This window comes from Phasianus colchicus, chromosome 24 (genome assembly GCF_987193195.1).
Source record: "Phasianus colchicus chromosome 24, bPhaCol1.hap1.1, whole genome shotgun sequence".
Taxonomy (NCBI): domain Eukaryota; kingdom Metazoa; phylum Chordata; class Aves; order Galliformes; family Phasianidae; genus Phasianus; species Phasianus colchicus.
The window spans coordinates 2,338,562-2,354,825 of NC_143459.1; the positions used below are offsets into that span (position 1 = coordinate 2,338,562).

General features: G+C 43.2%; 1 protein-coding gene across 2 annotated transcripts; it reads left to right on the top strand.

The window, feature by feature from the left end:
• Positions 1 to 3,473: 3,473 nt before the first annotated feature.
• Positions 3,474 to 15,893, top strand: STX12 (syntaxin 12). 2 transcript variants are annotated; one of them, XM_031595071.2, is made up of 10 exons: positions 3,474 to 3,682; positions 6,354 to 6,423; positions 8,014 to 8,113; positions 9,391 to 9,528; positions 9,976 to 10,019; positions 11,471 to 11,542; positions 11,867 to 11,972; positions 12,458 to 12,530; positions 12,691 to 12,773; positions 14,439 to 15,893. In XM_031595071.2, exons 1-10 carry the CDS (start codon positions 3,571 to 3,573, stop codon positions 14,529 to 14,531), a joined length of 891 nt encoding a protein of 296 aa, XP_031450931.1. In that variant the 5' UTR covers positions 3,474 to 3,570; the 3' UTR covers positions 14,532 to 15,893. The 2 variants fall into 2 exon arrangements, with proteins under 2 accessions (XP_031450931.1, XP_031450932.1); XM_031595072.2 differs by lacking the exon at positions 11,471 to 11,542 and having other exon boundaries at positions 3,478 to 3,682.
• The last annotated feature ends 371 nt before the right edge of the window (positions 15,894 to 16,264 follow it).

Here is a 16,264-nt window from a genome sequence, read left to right on the forward strand (position 1 = left end):
AGATATGGAGTTTGGGTAATGCACGACTTACGGTAAAGCTGTAGGATTTAGAGTAACACAGGACTTGAGTTGAAGCTGTGGGATCTGAGGTGAAAGAGGGGATTAGAGGAAATGCTGGATTTGGGGTGAAACTGGGATTTGAGCAAAATGAGATTTGGGGGATCTTGTATTTAGAGGGAATGCAGACTTGATGGGGTGATAGGGAATTTAGAGTGAAGATATGGGATTTGGGAGATGTTGAATTTGGGGGCAGGATACAGAACTGTGGATTTGGGGTGAAAGTGTGGGACAGGAATCAGGGGGTACAAGATTCAGGGGTGCAGCTGGGCACTGTAGGAGAGGATAGATAAGGGGAGGATGCAGGATTTGGGGGACGCAGAATTCAGGGCTCACTGTGCTCCATGGGGGATGCTGTGGGCTCCATGGTTCCTTGCAGGGACTGTGCATTCATGCTCTTCTTTCCAGCTTCATGTGGGCAGTATGAGAATTCACCCTTGTCCCAAAAGTGGGTGTACCAATCTCACCCTGGGGTGAGGATATAATGACAGAAGGACAGCGATGAGTCATTTTTCAGGCAGGGATAATAGGAAAGGACAATTTGAGCCAATTTCAGCTGTTTCATCACCGAGGAAGGGTCAGCATGCAGGGTGCTGGAGTCATGGACACTGAAAAAGAGATTCATTAAACCAGAAACCAAGGGGGGGTCCACGGGAAGGAGAAAATTCACGTTACAGATCTGCTAGCTGTGAATTTAGATTCTGACTGGTGGGAACTGGGGGTGGCCTCCAAAGAATCCCCAGCAGAACATCTGGTTACAGTAAAGCTGGGGAAAAAGCACAGATTCAGGACAGAAACCAATCAGAAGAGACTGATTATGTGTCCTTAAAAAATCCTGTGCCCAAATATGGACAAGGTGAGTAACAGGACACCTCTCCAAACAGTCACCAAAGGCTGTTGCTCAAATACAGAAGATTAAAATATGTAATCGTGTACTTGGATAATTTTATGAATATATAATAGGTAGGTGTATACTGAAAACTTATGACTATAAGGAGAAACCAGTGTGAAGACTTGGTGAGCTTGATTTGTGGGGATTACTCTCCTTATGCTCCATACAGTCTCCTCCAAGCAATGTCTCCTCTCTAAACATCTGTCTTTTTTAATGTGTTTTGGGACATTTTATGTGGGCACTGTCACGAGGAGAGGCTGAGAGAGCTGGGGCTGCTCAGCCTGAAGTAGTGGAGGAGCAGGGAGATCTTATTTATGACCATAAATGCCTGGAGGGAAGGTGAAGACGATGGAGCCAGGTTCTTGTTTGTGGTGCCCAGTGCCAGGACAAGAGGCAAGGGGCACAAACTGGCACACAGGAGGTTCCTGTCTGAACATGAGGATGTCATTTTTTTATTGTGTATTTCTGCCCTGGAACTGGCTGTCTGAAAAGATGTGAACCCTCCTTCTTGGAGATCTTTAAAAGCCACCTGGATGTGGTCCTGGACAAGCAGATCCAGTGTCTCTGCTTGAGCAGGTGTTGGACCAGAGGGACCCAGACATCCCTTCTAACTGACCTCAAGCACCCTTTGATTCTGTGAAAGATTACTTATAAATGTCTTTCACTGCATAACAATAATGAAAAGATTAAGGATAAAGCTTAATTCTAAACTGTCCCGCTGCAACCCAGTGGCACCATGCGGAGCAGATCTCCATGTGCAGCCATGGAGGAGCCCACACTGCAGCAGTGCAAAGAGATCCCACAGGATCAGGTTCTAGGGTGGAGGCTGCAGGAGGGCTGCAGAGCTGCTGCCAATAGGCCTCATGCTGGAGCAGCCCCTGAAAAATGGGCCATGTGATACAGAGCTGTGTTAGAGCAGGGCTTGATCTGCATGCAGCCTGTGGGAAGCTCACACAGCTTGGGAAGTTTGGGAAGGACAGCATCGTGTGGGAAGGACTCTGTGCTGGGGCAGGGACATGGTAAGGAGGAAGGAGCAGCAGAGATGGGGTGATGTGGGCTGAGCACAGCCCCCATTGTGCTGTGCTGCTGGCTGAGGAGGAGGTAGAACATGGATGGGAGGGAGGTATGTGTTGCTTTTAGTTCTCACTGCTCTGGTCTGCTAGCAGTAGGCAGTAAATCACATTAACTTCCCTACACTGAGTCTGTTTTGCTTGTGACAGTAACCGGTGAGTGATCTCCCCATCCTATCTCAACCTAAGAGTTGTTCCATGTCATTTTCTCCCTCTGCTCCTGCTGAGAAGAGGAGCGAGAATCAGAATCAGAACCATAGAATGGCCTGGGTTGCAAAGGACCACAGTGACTGATGTGTGTACGCAGTTCCAACCCCCTGCTGTGTGCAGGGTCACTGACCATCAGACCAGGCTGCCCGGAGCCACATCCAGCCCGGCCTTGAATGCCTTCAGGGATCACAGAATCACAGAATTGCCAGGGTTGGAAGGGACCTCAAGGATCATGAATCTCCAACCCCTTTGCCACATGCAGGGCCACCAACCATCCCACCTAATGCTAGACCAGACTGCCCAGGGCTCCATCCAATCTGGCCCTGAACACCTCCAGGGATGGGGCATCCACAACCTCCCTGGGCAGCTGTTCCAGTACCTCACCACTCTCTCTGTAAAGAATTTCCCCCTGATGTCCAACCTAAATCTCCCTTCCCTCAACTTAAAACCATTTTCCCTTGTCCTGCTGTCACTCACCCTTTCAAAGAGTTGATTCCCCTCCTCTTTGTAGGCTCCCTTTAGGTACTGGAAGGCTGCAATGAGGTCACCCCGCAGCCTTCTTTCTCCAGGCTGAACAAGCCCAACTCCTTCAGCCTGTCCTCACAGGGGAGGTGCTCCAGCCCCCTGATCATCTTTGTGGCCCCTGCTCTTAAATGTTATATTTATTCTCTTGCTACATGGAAGAGCTGGGGTTCCCATTCCCTGGCACCTCAGACCTGCAGTACTAGCACACGTTCTGCAGAAGCACACCCACTGCCCTGGCACACTCACAGCTCTCTTCACAGCCTCACACTGGTGCCTGTACCAGACCTTGTTCTTGGTACCCACAACCTGGTGCCTCTCCTCTCTACGCTCCCATCCTCCCTTTCCCCTTCCCACTCAGGTACCTGAGGCCCTGGCTGCTCCCATCCTGGTGCCTGCAGTTGCTCTGCTCCCTTTTAACTTGTGCCAACAGGGCAGGGTGCCTGCATGGTGGTGTCTGATTCCCTGGGAGCCCCCAAGGGCCATGAGGACTCTCCCAGGGGATGGATCTGGGCCCTGGGGTGTATGCTGAGGGATGGGGCATCCACAACCTCCTTGGGAGCGGCATGGTGGTGCTGAGCCGTGTGCCAGTGTCAAAGCACAGCCAACTCCACGTTCAGGGCCTGTGGCGCAGCTTCACGCCTGTCCGAGATGCTCCCGTCACCATGGCAACCGGAGGCCGCGCCCGGCCGCGACCACGCATGCGCAGGCAGCGTCCCGGCGGCTTAGGGCGGGCGCTCGGTCAGCAGCGGTCGCGCATGCGCGGTGAGCGGCGGGGTGCTGGCAGCCGGGCGGGGAGCAGCCGTCATTCGGCCGGTCATGTCGTACGGACCGCTGGATCCCTATCGGGCCGGGCCGACGGCCCCGCCGCGGGATTTCGGTGCTATCATTCAGACATGCAGCGGCAACGTGCAGCGCATCGCGCAGTACAGTGAGTGCTGGACGACCGGGCCGGGCCTCCTTGGTGGGCCTGGGGCGGGGCGGGGCGGAGCTGCGCTGGCGGCTGTGACAGCGGGGCGGCTGGAGACCTCTTCCAGTTCGTGTCGTAGGGTAGTTATGTCGTAGGGTAGGTAGTTAATGTCACAGGGTAGGTAGTGTCAGAGGGTAGTCGTTGAAATCCGGGTATTGAGCCCTGCCGCTGGCTGAGGGAATCGTTTCCAATCGAGTGATTGATCCCTTGGCAAAGCTGCTGCCTTTTCTGAAGGTGGGACCAGCTGCCCGAAGATTGCTGCTGTTTCTTTGGTCGCCTGAATGCGGCTGGTGGAGGCTTTCAGGTTGGATGTTAGGAAAAGCTTCTCTGCAGGAGTGCCTGGCACTGTGATGGGGTGGCTGACCATCCCTGTGCTGCCTGGGGACGTGGCTCAGTAGGCAGAACTGGCGGTGGTTGGATGGTTGGGCTGCATGATCTCAGAGATCTTTGCCAACCTCAATGATTTTCTGCTGTTCCACTTTGTTTTGACCAAGTTGTGAGCATTCGTTAAGCTGTTCTGCCTCCTCTTGGTGTGGCTGCCTGTTAAATTGTTCCTGAAGTTGTCAGATAAAGTGACTTTTGTTTGCCTCTCCTCTTTCTCTTCCGTGTGTTTTCTCTGAGCTTCCTCCTCTAGTTAATTCAGCTCCTCTTCTTCTTAGCACTAGATTGCTTGGTCTCATGACCAGCAGCTGCCCTATCTCTGTGTGCTGCCAATTTCAGATGAAACAAATGTCTTATAGCTTCTCTCAAGGTGGGTGGGAACACACAGAACAGCTGACTTACCATTACAGTAATTAGCTGTACTCTGTATTTGATAAAAGGCCTGAAGAGAAGGGAAACAAAAACCTTGAGCACTTCCTCATTTCTCCTCTTTTTTTCCCCGTAGGGAAACACAGCAAACAGTGGGGACAGATGGGTTGTATTCATTTCTTTTAGAAAACTCAGCAGAAGTAGCACTTCTCACAAGTGTATAGAAAGCTGCTGGAGCAAGCTGGCAAAGCTATTGCCTGCAAGGCTGTTGTTTTACCTAAACACCCAGAGGGAGGTTAGAATGTTGTAAGTAATCTGAAGTGCATAACAGTATGTGTGTGGAATGCTTTGCAGCCTAAAATTGAAAGGATTTGTAGACTGAAAGCTGCTAACTGAAGGGACTATCTATACTGATGTGTGTACTCAGTGCCCAAAAAATGAAGGTGAAGAGCTCCAGCCTCTGTGTTGCTTTGTGGCCATTTTCTGTAGGTTCTGTGCATTACTGTTGGCTGAAACAAGCTATGCAAGGAAAACTGTGGAAACTGGTGAAGGCAAGAACAGAAAGCACATTGCCTTGCGTGGAAATGGGACTTGTACAAGAATATACCCAAAGGAGGGGGAAAAAAATAGCACAGAATATCTTGATGTAGCAAACAAACTCCACTTGCTTGGTCCTCTGTGTCCACACAGTGTGTGGTCGGTGTGTTGTCAGTTTAACTTGGCTGTCAGCTCTTTGAATCTGCATGTGGCGAATACATCTGTGAAATGAGTGCAATCTTGCTCGCTAAAAGCAGTGTTTAGGTTGTTGTATTAGAAGCTGTTAAACAACTCCTCACTGTACAGACTAATAGAAACCAGAAATGCATCATGCTGTATGCAGAAGTCAGAAATCTTGCCTCATTACTGATTGAATCATACTGTAGCCCTGGCTGAACTGCTGTTATTATAACTCTTCTCTTTAGAGGAGAGGTCTGTCATTGGAATCCGATGTTTCTTTACCAACACATTTAATCAACTAAAGTGTTTTGCTCCAGGCTAAAAGCAGGAATTGCACCGGTAGAATCTCACTGAACTAGAAGTATTTCTTGTTATTTCACTGACGCTCAGCTCCTTTAGAACAGTGTTAAGTTGATGCTTCTTGGTCTTGCCTCACTGCTTGAGGGAGTAGGATATGATTTCATGATTGCTAGGAGCCCATCAGATGACGTACTTTTGTCCTGCATTGTGTTCCCAGCATCTCTCACTGATGCTAAGGAGCGTGCAGCTGCAGGATACAGCAAGTCAGCTTGCTGATCTGTTCAAACATACCCTTCTAAGACAGAAGGGTACGTTAAGGGTTTGGTGGTTGTATGATAAGCAGTGCCTGCACAAGAGGAACTGTGGACAAATGTAGGAGATGGTTAGAACTTCTTTGGCTACAATCTGATTAAGATTGATGTAAGCAATGCTGCTCTATCTGCTGTACCCGACTTTACCAGTACTGCAACAGCTTCTGTCTATCAAGAGTAGCAAAACAAAGATTATTTAAAAACATAATAATAATAAAGTAGTTCTGGCAGTGATGATCTAAGATGCAAAAACAGCATGGTTAGTAGGAACAAAAATTGTTGGTTTAAGAAAATTGAGGAAGAGGAGCATGCAAGCTTTTAGGTACGTAATGCAGCCTACACATCCCAAAGGCAAATCTGTTATCTTTCTGCCTGAAAGTTAATCTAGTGAGCTAGACCATGGCTAAATGGGGATGTTTAAATGCAAAGTCTAAGTGTTGTGATACCAGCTTGAGTTGAGCAAAATTCTGAGAGATCCTTCATTAGAGAACCCCTTAAAGAAGAGATAAAATACACTAGAACTCCTCTTAATAATCTTGTGTCTTTATCTTCAGCTGCTCAGATAAAGAATTTGATGAGCCAGCTGGGAACCAAGCAGGACTCCAGCAAGCTGCAGGAAAACTTGTAAGTATTAACTGAGTAAACATTGTCTAGGCTCTTTGATTTTTACCTTTATTCTTAGAAGAAGTGAGTTACTTTGGAGAAATGCTTTACTGCATAAATTTAATATAGTCTTACAAACCAAACGTTACTAGATGTGTTAAGTAGTTTAGTGAACATATTAAGGTGTTTCTGTGGGACTCTAGAGAAGCCACTCAAAACTGCTGGCTAAGATTAACTAGAAAATGGTCTATAGAATCTGAAAAGAGCAGTATTGTATTATCCACGTGTTATCTGTTCTAAGGAGTAGCCCTAGTAGCTTCTCTTGAGGTTTTAAAGAAATGCATGTCATACTAGGTATTTGTCCTCACATAAGGGCATTCTAGAAGAACAGCAAGGAAGGCCTGTATTTGATGGCTAAACAGCTTTTAATACAGAAGAATTTGAGGTGCTAGAAAGATGAGCAGTCCTCTCTGGCAGCCAAAATGCAATGTATAACTTCACAATAAGCCAGTGGAGAACAGTGGAGAAAACATTTTAATAGGTGCAGTCTATAATATCTCCTACAGAGACTGTACACGGAGTCTATGCTTCTTATACCAGCTTGAAAAGCAGAAATAGAATGTTATGGAAAGAATAAATTCTGGAGTAAGAAATGTTAGAAGTGAGTTTTTCTGTAGTCTTTCACATGACTGCACCTTGAATCTGAATATGCAACATCCTCGTTTTTTGTAATAACTTCTTTTCATGTAAATACATCAGTTGTGATAGTTGGCACTATGATCACTACACGTGGAGGACATCTTACTCCTATTCATTTCCAGTAAAACTCAAGTCTTCCTTTATTTTGCATTTTCCTGGTCTACATTATTAGTTTTTGCAGATATGGTTTCAAAATGAAACTTGGGAATTCTGTTTTCTGTGTAGTACTAGCACTAATCCTTCTAATAAGCCATATATTTGATGTACAAAATGTCTTAGCATTACATTTTATGTAAATGGCTTCCTGTATTGTGATACTAATGAAAGTGCTGCTTCAGTAGATCCTTTGCACCAACAGCTTTGAATCACAACCTTGTTTTTGAAAACATAAGAGCTGAAAGACTGTTTGGGAAAGGCTTTGCATTTCCCAGAGCAGAACCTGTGTCATTCTTCTCTGTGAAATTTCATGGATCTGCAAGAACTCAGTATCTGTTTTGCCCCACTTCATCAAATATATACTTAAGCAGTAAAGTCAGAGACTGTCGAGAATAGTTGGTTACCACTTTGGTGCCACAGGCACTCATGCTAGGAGTGGTTATATTCATGGAATGAAACTAGTTATTACCTCCCTTAAATTTTTTCTCTTTGTGCAATTGGAAGAAAATATCTTTCTAAAGCTACTGAATGATGCTAGCTAGCAGGGAACACAGGACTACTTTTAATCTTTTTTTAACATAAGCTGGAGCCACGTTGATAATGAAAGCTGAGAGTACGTTTCTGTTCTCTTAGGAAAAAATATCCTTAAAGATGTGTGAGCTCAGAAACCTTACTTGGTCATTATTGTAAATGTTGAAATGCTCAGGTTGTTTTTTGGAAGAAACTTGTGTAACTGTTTTTGAAACACTGTTTTAGACAACAGCTACAGCATTCTGCAAACTGCTTGGCCAAAGAGACCAATGAGTATCTCAAAGAACTGGGGTCTCTACCACTTCCTCTCTCTGCTTCTGAACAGGTATGCATGTACAATTTTCTGGAGTTTTTTTAAATTGCTTACTTGATAAGCTGGCTTAGAGTGCAATTTCACAGAGCTTAAACTGGCACAGCTGAAGAGACAGCAGCTTTCTGCAATGAAGGCAGTTGTTGAAGTGGGAAGACAAACTAAGCTAGCTACATCCTGACTGTATGACGCTGGGGGGGAAACATTTATCAGCAGCAAATAGCTCTAAAACTTGGAGAGAGCTGAGTATGTAATTCTATTTCTGAAAAAATAATCTTGTTTACAGAGCAGTCTGATGTGAGACCATGTTTTTGGATAAAAGCTCAGTGCAAGCTGACTGTCAGTATGAAGTGTGATTGCACCAAAAAACTTTTCCTTCCATGCCTGAACTGAAGGTGGGGGAGGGAAGGAGCTGACTCAGCTTGCTCACATTTAAAGAAATCTGCTGAGGCAATGCTTATGACTTTGTCTCTGGCAAAACAGTCTTTCAGGGCATCCCTTCCTGTGGGGAGGGGAAGGGACAGTCCTCTGCTGTTGGCGTCTTCTGTCTCCGCTTTAAATCATTGCTGTAGTGCTGACTTATCTGCTTCTGTGATTCTGTTATGGGATGATCTCTGGATATGGGTCAGCAGATGTTGTCTTAGTAGATCCAATTTTCTATCTAAAGGTTTAAATACCAGTTCTAAGTACATCGGTGTTTTGTGTGTTTGTTCAGAAAGTATTTTTCAATTAATCTCACTCTGGTAAGCAAAGTCCAGTCATGTGCATGTTGCTGAATGTGGCACTGACTTCTGTAAGTGAATGAAGCCCACTGAAGCAGTCCAGTTGAAATCTGTAGGAGCAAGATCTCATCAAAAATGTATATATTATTTTTCTTTGACATATCTATTGAATTCATACAAACTTCTTGAAAGTACTAGAGAGCCTACGGATTAAGAGGGCTATTGGTAATCTCTGTAGTGGAAAGAGTAAGAATCAGCTGTAGTACTGACTGTCCTTGGGTCAAGTCTTTTTCCCAACTTCTTGTTTTCCATACGTGGGGTGTTACAACACAAAGGGAACACGCCAGGGAAAAGTGCACAGGACAGTTTCACAGTAGGTAGAGCACAGAGCATTTGGTATAACATGGAAGTATGATGGGCTTTTTGTTCTCCAGTTTCTGCCCCAGAATGCTGGAACGAAAAGATCGCTTAAATGTTGGCATTTACTTTTCTTTTTATGATGTTTTGAAGAGTCTGATGGTTACAGTAACGTGAATGGCAATATCTGAATGCTTGTTTTTTTTTCCTTAGCGTCAACAGAGGCTTCAGAAAGAACGTTTAATGAATGATTTCTCTGCAGCCTTAAATAATTTCCAGGCAGTACAGAGACAAGTGTCAGAGAAGGAAAAAGAGACTGTAGCAAGGGCAAGAGCTGGCTCCCGTATCTCTGTAAGTATTTGCAGGCGTTCTGTTGTGATGTAATAGACTACAAATCATTTCAGAGATTTTGTCTTTGCCACTGACTTCATGGTTGTCTACTGATACATCACTGAGCACAGATGAGGCCTCAGTAGGCTGTTTTGCTGTTCCAGATGTTGTAATTAGTAGGCACATGTCTTGATATGCTGATGATACATCAATGATTTGAGTAAAGAGACTCTCGTCTTTGCATTTTGGTTGCCTTTGATTTGCAAAGACAGTCTGAATTTAAAATTAAATCTAAAGATGAATCTAAATCTGGTCTAAACTCCCTTAGGTTAAATCTGAAAGTTGAAGAGACTATGGCAAAGAACTCTCTGGACAGCATATGCCTTTGTCTTCAGGATATTCCTGTTGATTTTGCTTGTTAGTAGTTCTGGTAGTCTGAAATATTAACACCTCATTTATCTATTCCAGGCTGATGAGCGGTTCAGAGAAGAACAGCTTGTTTCATTTGATAGGTAACAGCTTCTTGCATTCTTGGGGTACACTCTTACCTATGCATAATTAAAATGACTGTAGATATATTGTAACTTGGGCAAGGCTCTTTCAGCTCAATGAAAAACAGAAAGATGCTATGCAGTTAGTACAGTGTTTGTAATATACAGTGTTTTTAAAAAAAGTGCATGACAGTATTTGACCCTGCTGAAATGTAGGCTGTTGATTAGTGTCCCAGTGGGAATAGTTCAATCCCTAGTATGTGGTAGTTGGAACTCCTGGTGTTCTGGACTGTGAGCACAAGATTACCAGACGTGTTTTCTGTCACAAAACTCTTTCCACAAAAACTCTATACTTCTTCATGAGTTTGGGTGTTATCTATGGGCCCAGATTGAGCTGTTACAAAGTAGTGGGTGAGACTGCTCTAAACCCAAAGCCTTGGAGGTAATAATCAATTGATACCAGAACATGCATAGTCAACATCACTATGAAATATTAGACACGTATATAGATTCTGCAGTAACTTTGTGCCTGCATAGCAGATGAGTTTGCAGAATGTTGCATCAGCTCTACAGTGTGAGTCAAGTGAACTCAAGACACTGCAAAAGCATTTGTGATTACTGTGTCAGCTTCCACTATGCATGCCTGAAAAATGGAGGATGCAATATGTTGGTCCTATCCGTATAAACCTTGTAATGTTCTAAATTAAGGCACCTATCTTAGATGTCTCATCCCCTGATCAGCTGTTTGGTGTGCATCCCCTTTTGTTAGTCCTGTGGGTTCCACATGCTGAAATGTTCAGTTATAGAGATGCTGTGATGAGTTTGAAATCTTGCTCACTAATGCATGGGGTGCCACAGTTTATGTTCGTGGAGAGGTCCTTGTCTCAGTGAGATATAATAGCAACTACTCCACATTTAAAATTGTCCTTATGTGCTATACAGACACTTGTGCCTTAAACACCTGAAGACTCTACTGTCAACTCAGCTGAATTCCTGAATGTCTCTGCTGTATCTGATCTAGTCAAGTAGTTTGTCTCTTTTTTTTTTTTTTGTACTTGGAGTCTTTGGAACTTACTACTTAGAGTTATGTCACAACATGCCTGTTGGGTATATTACAGTGCTTTCAGATACGCTTGCCTCCAAGAAGAAGAGGGAGATATTACTCCAGAAGAACTCTTTTGTGTTGGACACATAGATGACTTTGTATTATTGGTACTGCCTTCACTGTAATCAGTGTGTGTCACTTACACGGCAGTTATGAAGTACTGTCGTCAGGGTAGGTGTGCACCATGATGCAGAGATTTTTCTAAACATCTCTCTTGATGTGTGACTTAATTTGCAGTTCTTGCTAGATTAATCAATTAAAATACTAAACTTTCTTCGTATCCCCAAATGGCAGATAGTAAGTGAGAATCTTTAGAAGCGAGATGCTTGTCAGGTGTTCTTTTGATCTGATAATGTTGTGCTTGCAGGCTGCTCTCCATCAAGACTTTCACCCTGATTGATTCCCCTCTTTTTGTGGGGGATGGTGAGAGGAAAGGAAGGTACAGATATTTTAAAAAACAAACTTAAAAAAAGCAACCTCAAATAAGGCCTGTTCTATAATGCTATAGGTAATGGTCACATCCTAGCACAAACTATCCTATGCATGTACTGCTTTTCAGTTTCTTCACTTTTCTTGGTCTGTCCCTCTTATTGTTGTTCTCACTTGTAATTGTTGTCCTAAGTCTGCAGTTAGTTGCAAGGCTGGTGTTGTTCTTTAGGAATCTTTTGAACTTTAACACGCTGGTGATTCAGTGTAATCATAGTGAGAAAATATTCCTATGCTGAAAGAAACAATGTTTTACTTTCTTTCCTTCTCTTCACAGTGGTGAAGACTGGAATCAAATGCAGTCTCAAGAAGATGATGTGGCAATAACTGAACAGGACCTTGAGCTTATTAAAGAAAGAGAAACGGCAATCAGGCAATTAGAGGTGAAGAGTAGATCCTGCACTTATGTTAACATATAGTTAACAATATTAGGATATAAATCAAAGAATTCATGCAGTGCTATCTAATGGGATGGGCTGAGGAGACCTGAAGGTAAAGAAACAGTTCCTTGTAGAGAGAATTGATTCCAAGATAAATCTTCCTGTTCCAGTTTAAGGGGACTAGGTATATTTTCCTTCAGTGTTCACTGCTGGGCCTTCAGAGATGGTAGGAGCAACTCGTGACAGGGTTCATCTCAATTCTCTACTCTGCTAATTGCTAGTGACAGGAAAGAAATAAAGAGCAGTGAGAATATTGCAAGCTCATATGTTAATCCCAAGTTCCATCAATAGCAACATCGAGTCACCTGAGTCAGTGAATGATGGTATCTATTCAGTTATTTTGAGTGATGTTCTGAAGAGGCACTAAGAATTAGGCTGCAAAAAAGCTGTAACCAGTGTTTTGTTTAACTTGTCAAATTTGTCTTTAGGCCGACATTTTGGATGTCAATCAGATATTTAAGGATTTAGCCATGATGATTCATGACCAAGGAGATATGATTGGTAAGTGTGTTTGGATAACAAGAAGCTTCTTTTCTAGTTCAGTTGCACATTCTGCCTGTGTAGTTCAATTTTTCTGATATTTTGTACAAAAAGTGTTGGTTTTTTTTTTTTAAGCACCAAAGCTCTGAATTCTTTTACAAGTTCTCTTATTTTTCCATAGATAGCATAGAGGCAAATGTGGAAAGTGCGGAAGTTCATGTGGAAAGAGCCAGTGAGCAGTTACAGAGAGCTGCCTATTATCAGGTAAATTATGTATGCTTGCATTCCTGTCAGTGTACAGGTGAGTATCAATAATGGTACAGCCCTAACAAGATGCTAAGGACTGCAGCACACCAAACAGGCCATTAAAAACAGATCATGCAAGTTGACACTCCCACAGAATTGTGCTGAAAGGAATAGATAAAGCAATTGACTCAAGAACATTCTGTTGAAATTAGCCTTCGAATTCAGAGGTTATGTAATCAGCCTGTTCCTCCATCTAGGTATTCTCAGCAGGTTTAAATGTTTAGCTGTCTTTGTCGTTCTCAGGGGAGAGCTGAACAGTTTTGCTAACAGCAGTTTGGTATGTTGTAACCATCTTGTAAACATATCAGCTAAGCCAAGATTTCATGCAAGAACTTGGACAAAAATAAAGTTATTAAAAAATAAAATCCTTGCCCAAACTAAGGAAACTCGTGATGACCAAGATTTGCAGCACCTTTCTAACTGTGCTCAGTTTCCAACCTGTAATCTGACTTCCTTGTCCACTCAGCTTTTCTGCATTGGTTCTCACTGCTGCTTAAATGATTTTTTTGATGCTCATGGTTTCCATAGTATCCATGTTGTTGGAAGTATCTGCCCAATGATTGGTGAGAGGCGTTGGGCACTGACTGGAACACAAGAGGTCCTTTTTGAGCATCAGGAAGCTCTTCTGTGTTGTGCAAGTGACAGAGCATCAGAACAGTTGGCCTAGAGAGGCTGTGGATTCTCTTCCTTGGAGGATTTGCCTCAATGTGGTCTTTGGCAGTGTGCTCTGGGTGTCCCTGCTTGAGCAGTGGTTGGACTAGAGAGACCTAGAGGTACCTTCCAACCTCATCCACCCTGTGGTGGTTGTGGCTGTTGGTTCAGATTCTGTGAGGGGGAAAAGGTTTCTGCTCCCACACAAGATTAAAAAAAAAAAAATTGGGTGGTCTTAAGTGTTGAGATGATGAAAAGCCTTACACTCCAGTGTTGTTTAACTGCAAGGAAAAGAAAGTAGCTTTTGCCCCCTGGCAGCAGGTAGTATTTATAAATGTTTTGAGATGGCAGTAAATCCAAGACAAGTATACTAGGCACGTATTAGATGTGTTTTTCTAGACAGAGAAGGAAGTGATTATATATAACCAGTCTCAGAGCATTATGTGAAGTTAAAAATACTCAGTATGTGGACAGACTGTAGCTTCCTGTGATGAAGAATGTGATCAAAGCTGTAAAATTAAGTACAGTAACAATATGCTAGATCATTTAAGCTGTAGAAATGCAGTACTTTATCTGCACCAGACTATGGGGGGATTGTATCACAGGAATGGCATTTTCATTTGTTTTACCTGGAAAATCCAAATAGCTAGAGATGTTTAGCTTTCCTTTGCAGCCTTGGTGGCAGACCTTAGCATGAAATGTATATTAGGTGTTGTCAACTTCCCTGTTTGTAGTTATCTTGAAATAAAATTTTGAATTTGCCTTAAAAATAGCAGAATTTGATACATTTTGACCTAATTGCATTTCTTAGACCTAAAACTAAAAACATTTAGTTGTGGCTTATGCTATTTAAGGAGCATGTGAAATGGTATAAACTGTACTTGTTACTTCCCTTGAATAGTGATGGGTATTGAGAGCTCTGATTCACCAAACTTAGTAACATGAACTGGCTTTTTTTCCTTCCTCCTTCAGAAGAAATCCCGTAAGAAGATCTGTATCCTGATTCTTGGTCTTGCTGTGGCTTCTATAATCATAGGATTAATTATCTGGTGGACAGCAAAGTGAGATCTTCACATGGAACCTTGTCTCATTGCTGAGAATACTTTCCCCCAGCACGAACAGGCAGACTAGTCTTGGAAATGAAACCACCCTGAGAGAGCACAAGCTGGAACTACTTCTAGTAATAGTTATTAGCAACTAATGTGCAGACAACTAGTATTTGGAATTAGTGAACCATGGAGACAGTATTTATCAGTTTATATACAAATTATATTGTTTTATGTAACTAACATCTTGTGGTTTTGCTTTCTGTAATGTATTATTCCCTGTCCCAACTGTATGCTGAAGTGTGATCAATAATTGGAGATGTCTTGTTTATTTTGACAAGTGGCAGAAATTTAACTTTTTATATGTACAGATAGCTTTGTTGGACTGGAATAAGAACGACATTCAAAGAGGGCACAACACTGATTTTCATTACCTTAATCCAGCAGTTTCTCAAGTCTCTGGTATCTTCCCCATGGTTTTATTGGTTTTTTATTGGTCTCTGGGTGGCTGTGGTTCTAAATTCAATTGAAGAGAAAGATGCCACTGCAGATCTGAGAAGCAAGGAGAAGTATGTATGGATGATAATTGGAACCACTGTGTGCTTAGGAAAGTCAGTTTAGCCTTGAGACTCATTGCTTTTATTAATTTTTGTGCATGGTTGGGGTTGTGTTTTTTTTTTAAATGCACCAGTTGAGTACTCTAAGTCTGAGGACATCCTATCTAGCAGTGCAATGTCATTGAAGAAACTAGCTGATGGTTTATTATTGGACAAATAAATCTCTTCCAATGCTGACTCTCAAAGCACTAAAATACAAGTTGAGCTTCTTGTTCCTGATTGATTTGTCAGGGAGAAAATGGTGCAAAGATGAGGAAGCAGGCACCTATGCTTACAGTTAAACAAGACAGATGAGCATTAGGAGAAATCCTGCTTTGAAGGGCTCTTGAAGCTTATTGTAATGTATCAGTAAATATTGTGTGGCTTGTGAATGTCTGTTATTTTCCCTTCTTTATGAAACAAAGTGCAGAAATTGGCTGAGCAAAGTGCTAAGGTTTTGAGACTGAAGATGTGTGTGTAAATTAAGGATTGCTGCTTCTAGCTGTCTTGCTAGCAGAGCTGGTCAGGACATAGCAGCCATTCCCTGCTTTGTTGTAGCTCCAAACTGACATGCACTGAGGGATCAGTAACCTGTCCAAAGCCCAACGTAGTGTGGTAAATGCATTGTACTGACCCATTTTGTATTTAATCCTACTTCCATGTCTCCTGTGTAATAAAGTAAATGTGAAAGCTGGGAAGGGAGGGCGTTCTCCCAATTGCACATTGGTTTGCACTACTGCGCCATCATTCCGTCTAATAACTATCAATAAACACTTTTAAAAGCCTTTGCCAGAGCTTCTTTCTCTTGCAGCTTAAATGCAGCCAGAAGTGTGATTGCAGATTCCTCTGTAAGTCTGCTTTATAGAAGCATCAGCAGCATTTCTTCCAATTTAGCACTGCAGTCTGTGATTCTTCAGCATGAAACACCCTCAGAGTTTAATCACAGAATGGCCCAGGTTGGAAGGGACCTCAAGGATCATGAAGCTCCAACCCCCTGCCACATGCAGGGCCACCAACCTCCACATCTCACACCAGCCCAGGCTGCCCAGGGCCCCATCCAACCTGGCCTTGAACACCTCCAGGGATGGACGGGGCATCCACAGCCCCTCTGGGCAGCTGTTCCAGCACCTCACCACTCTCATAGCAAAGAATTTCC

What these genes read in the sequence shown, in the direction of transcription:
- STX12 (XM_031595071.2), top strand. Translation starts at nt 3,571, where the DNA reads ATGTCGTACGGACCGCTGGATCCCTATCGGGCCGGGCCGACGGCCCCG. An exon ending in AGCAAGCTGCAGGAAAACTT is followed by an intron (nt 6,424 to 8,013) that starts GTAAGTATTAAC and finishes ACACTGTTTTAG; the next exon opens with ACAACAGCTACAGCATTCTG. An exon ending in CAGCTTGTTTCATTTGATAG is followed by an intron (nt 10,020 to 11,470) that starts GTAACAGCTTCT and finishes TTGTGCTTGCAG; the next exon opens with GCTGCTCTCCATCAAGACTT.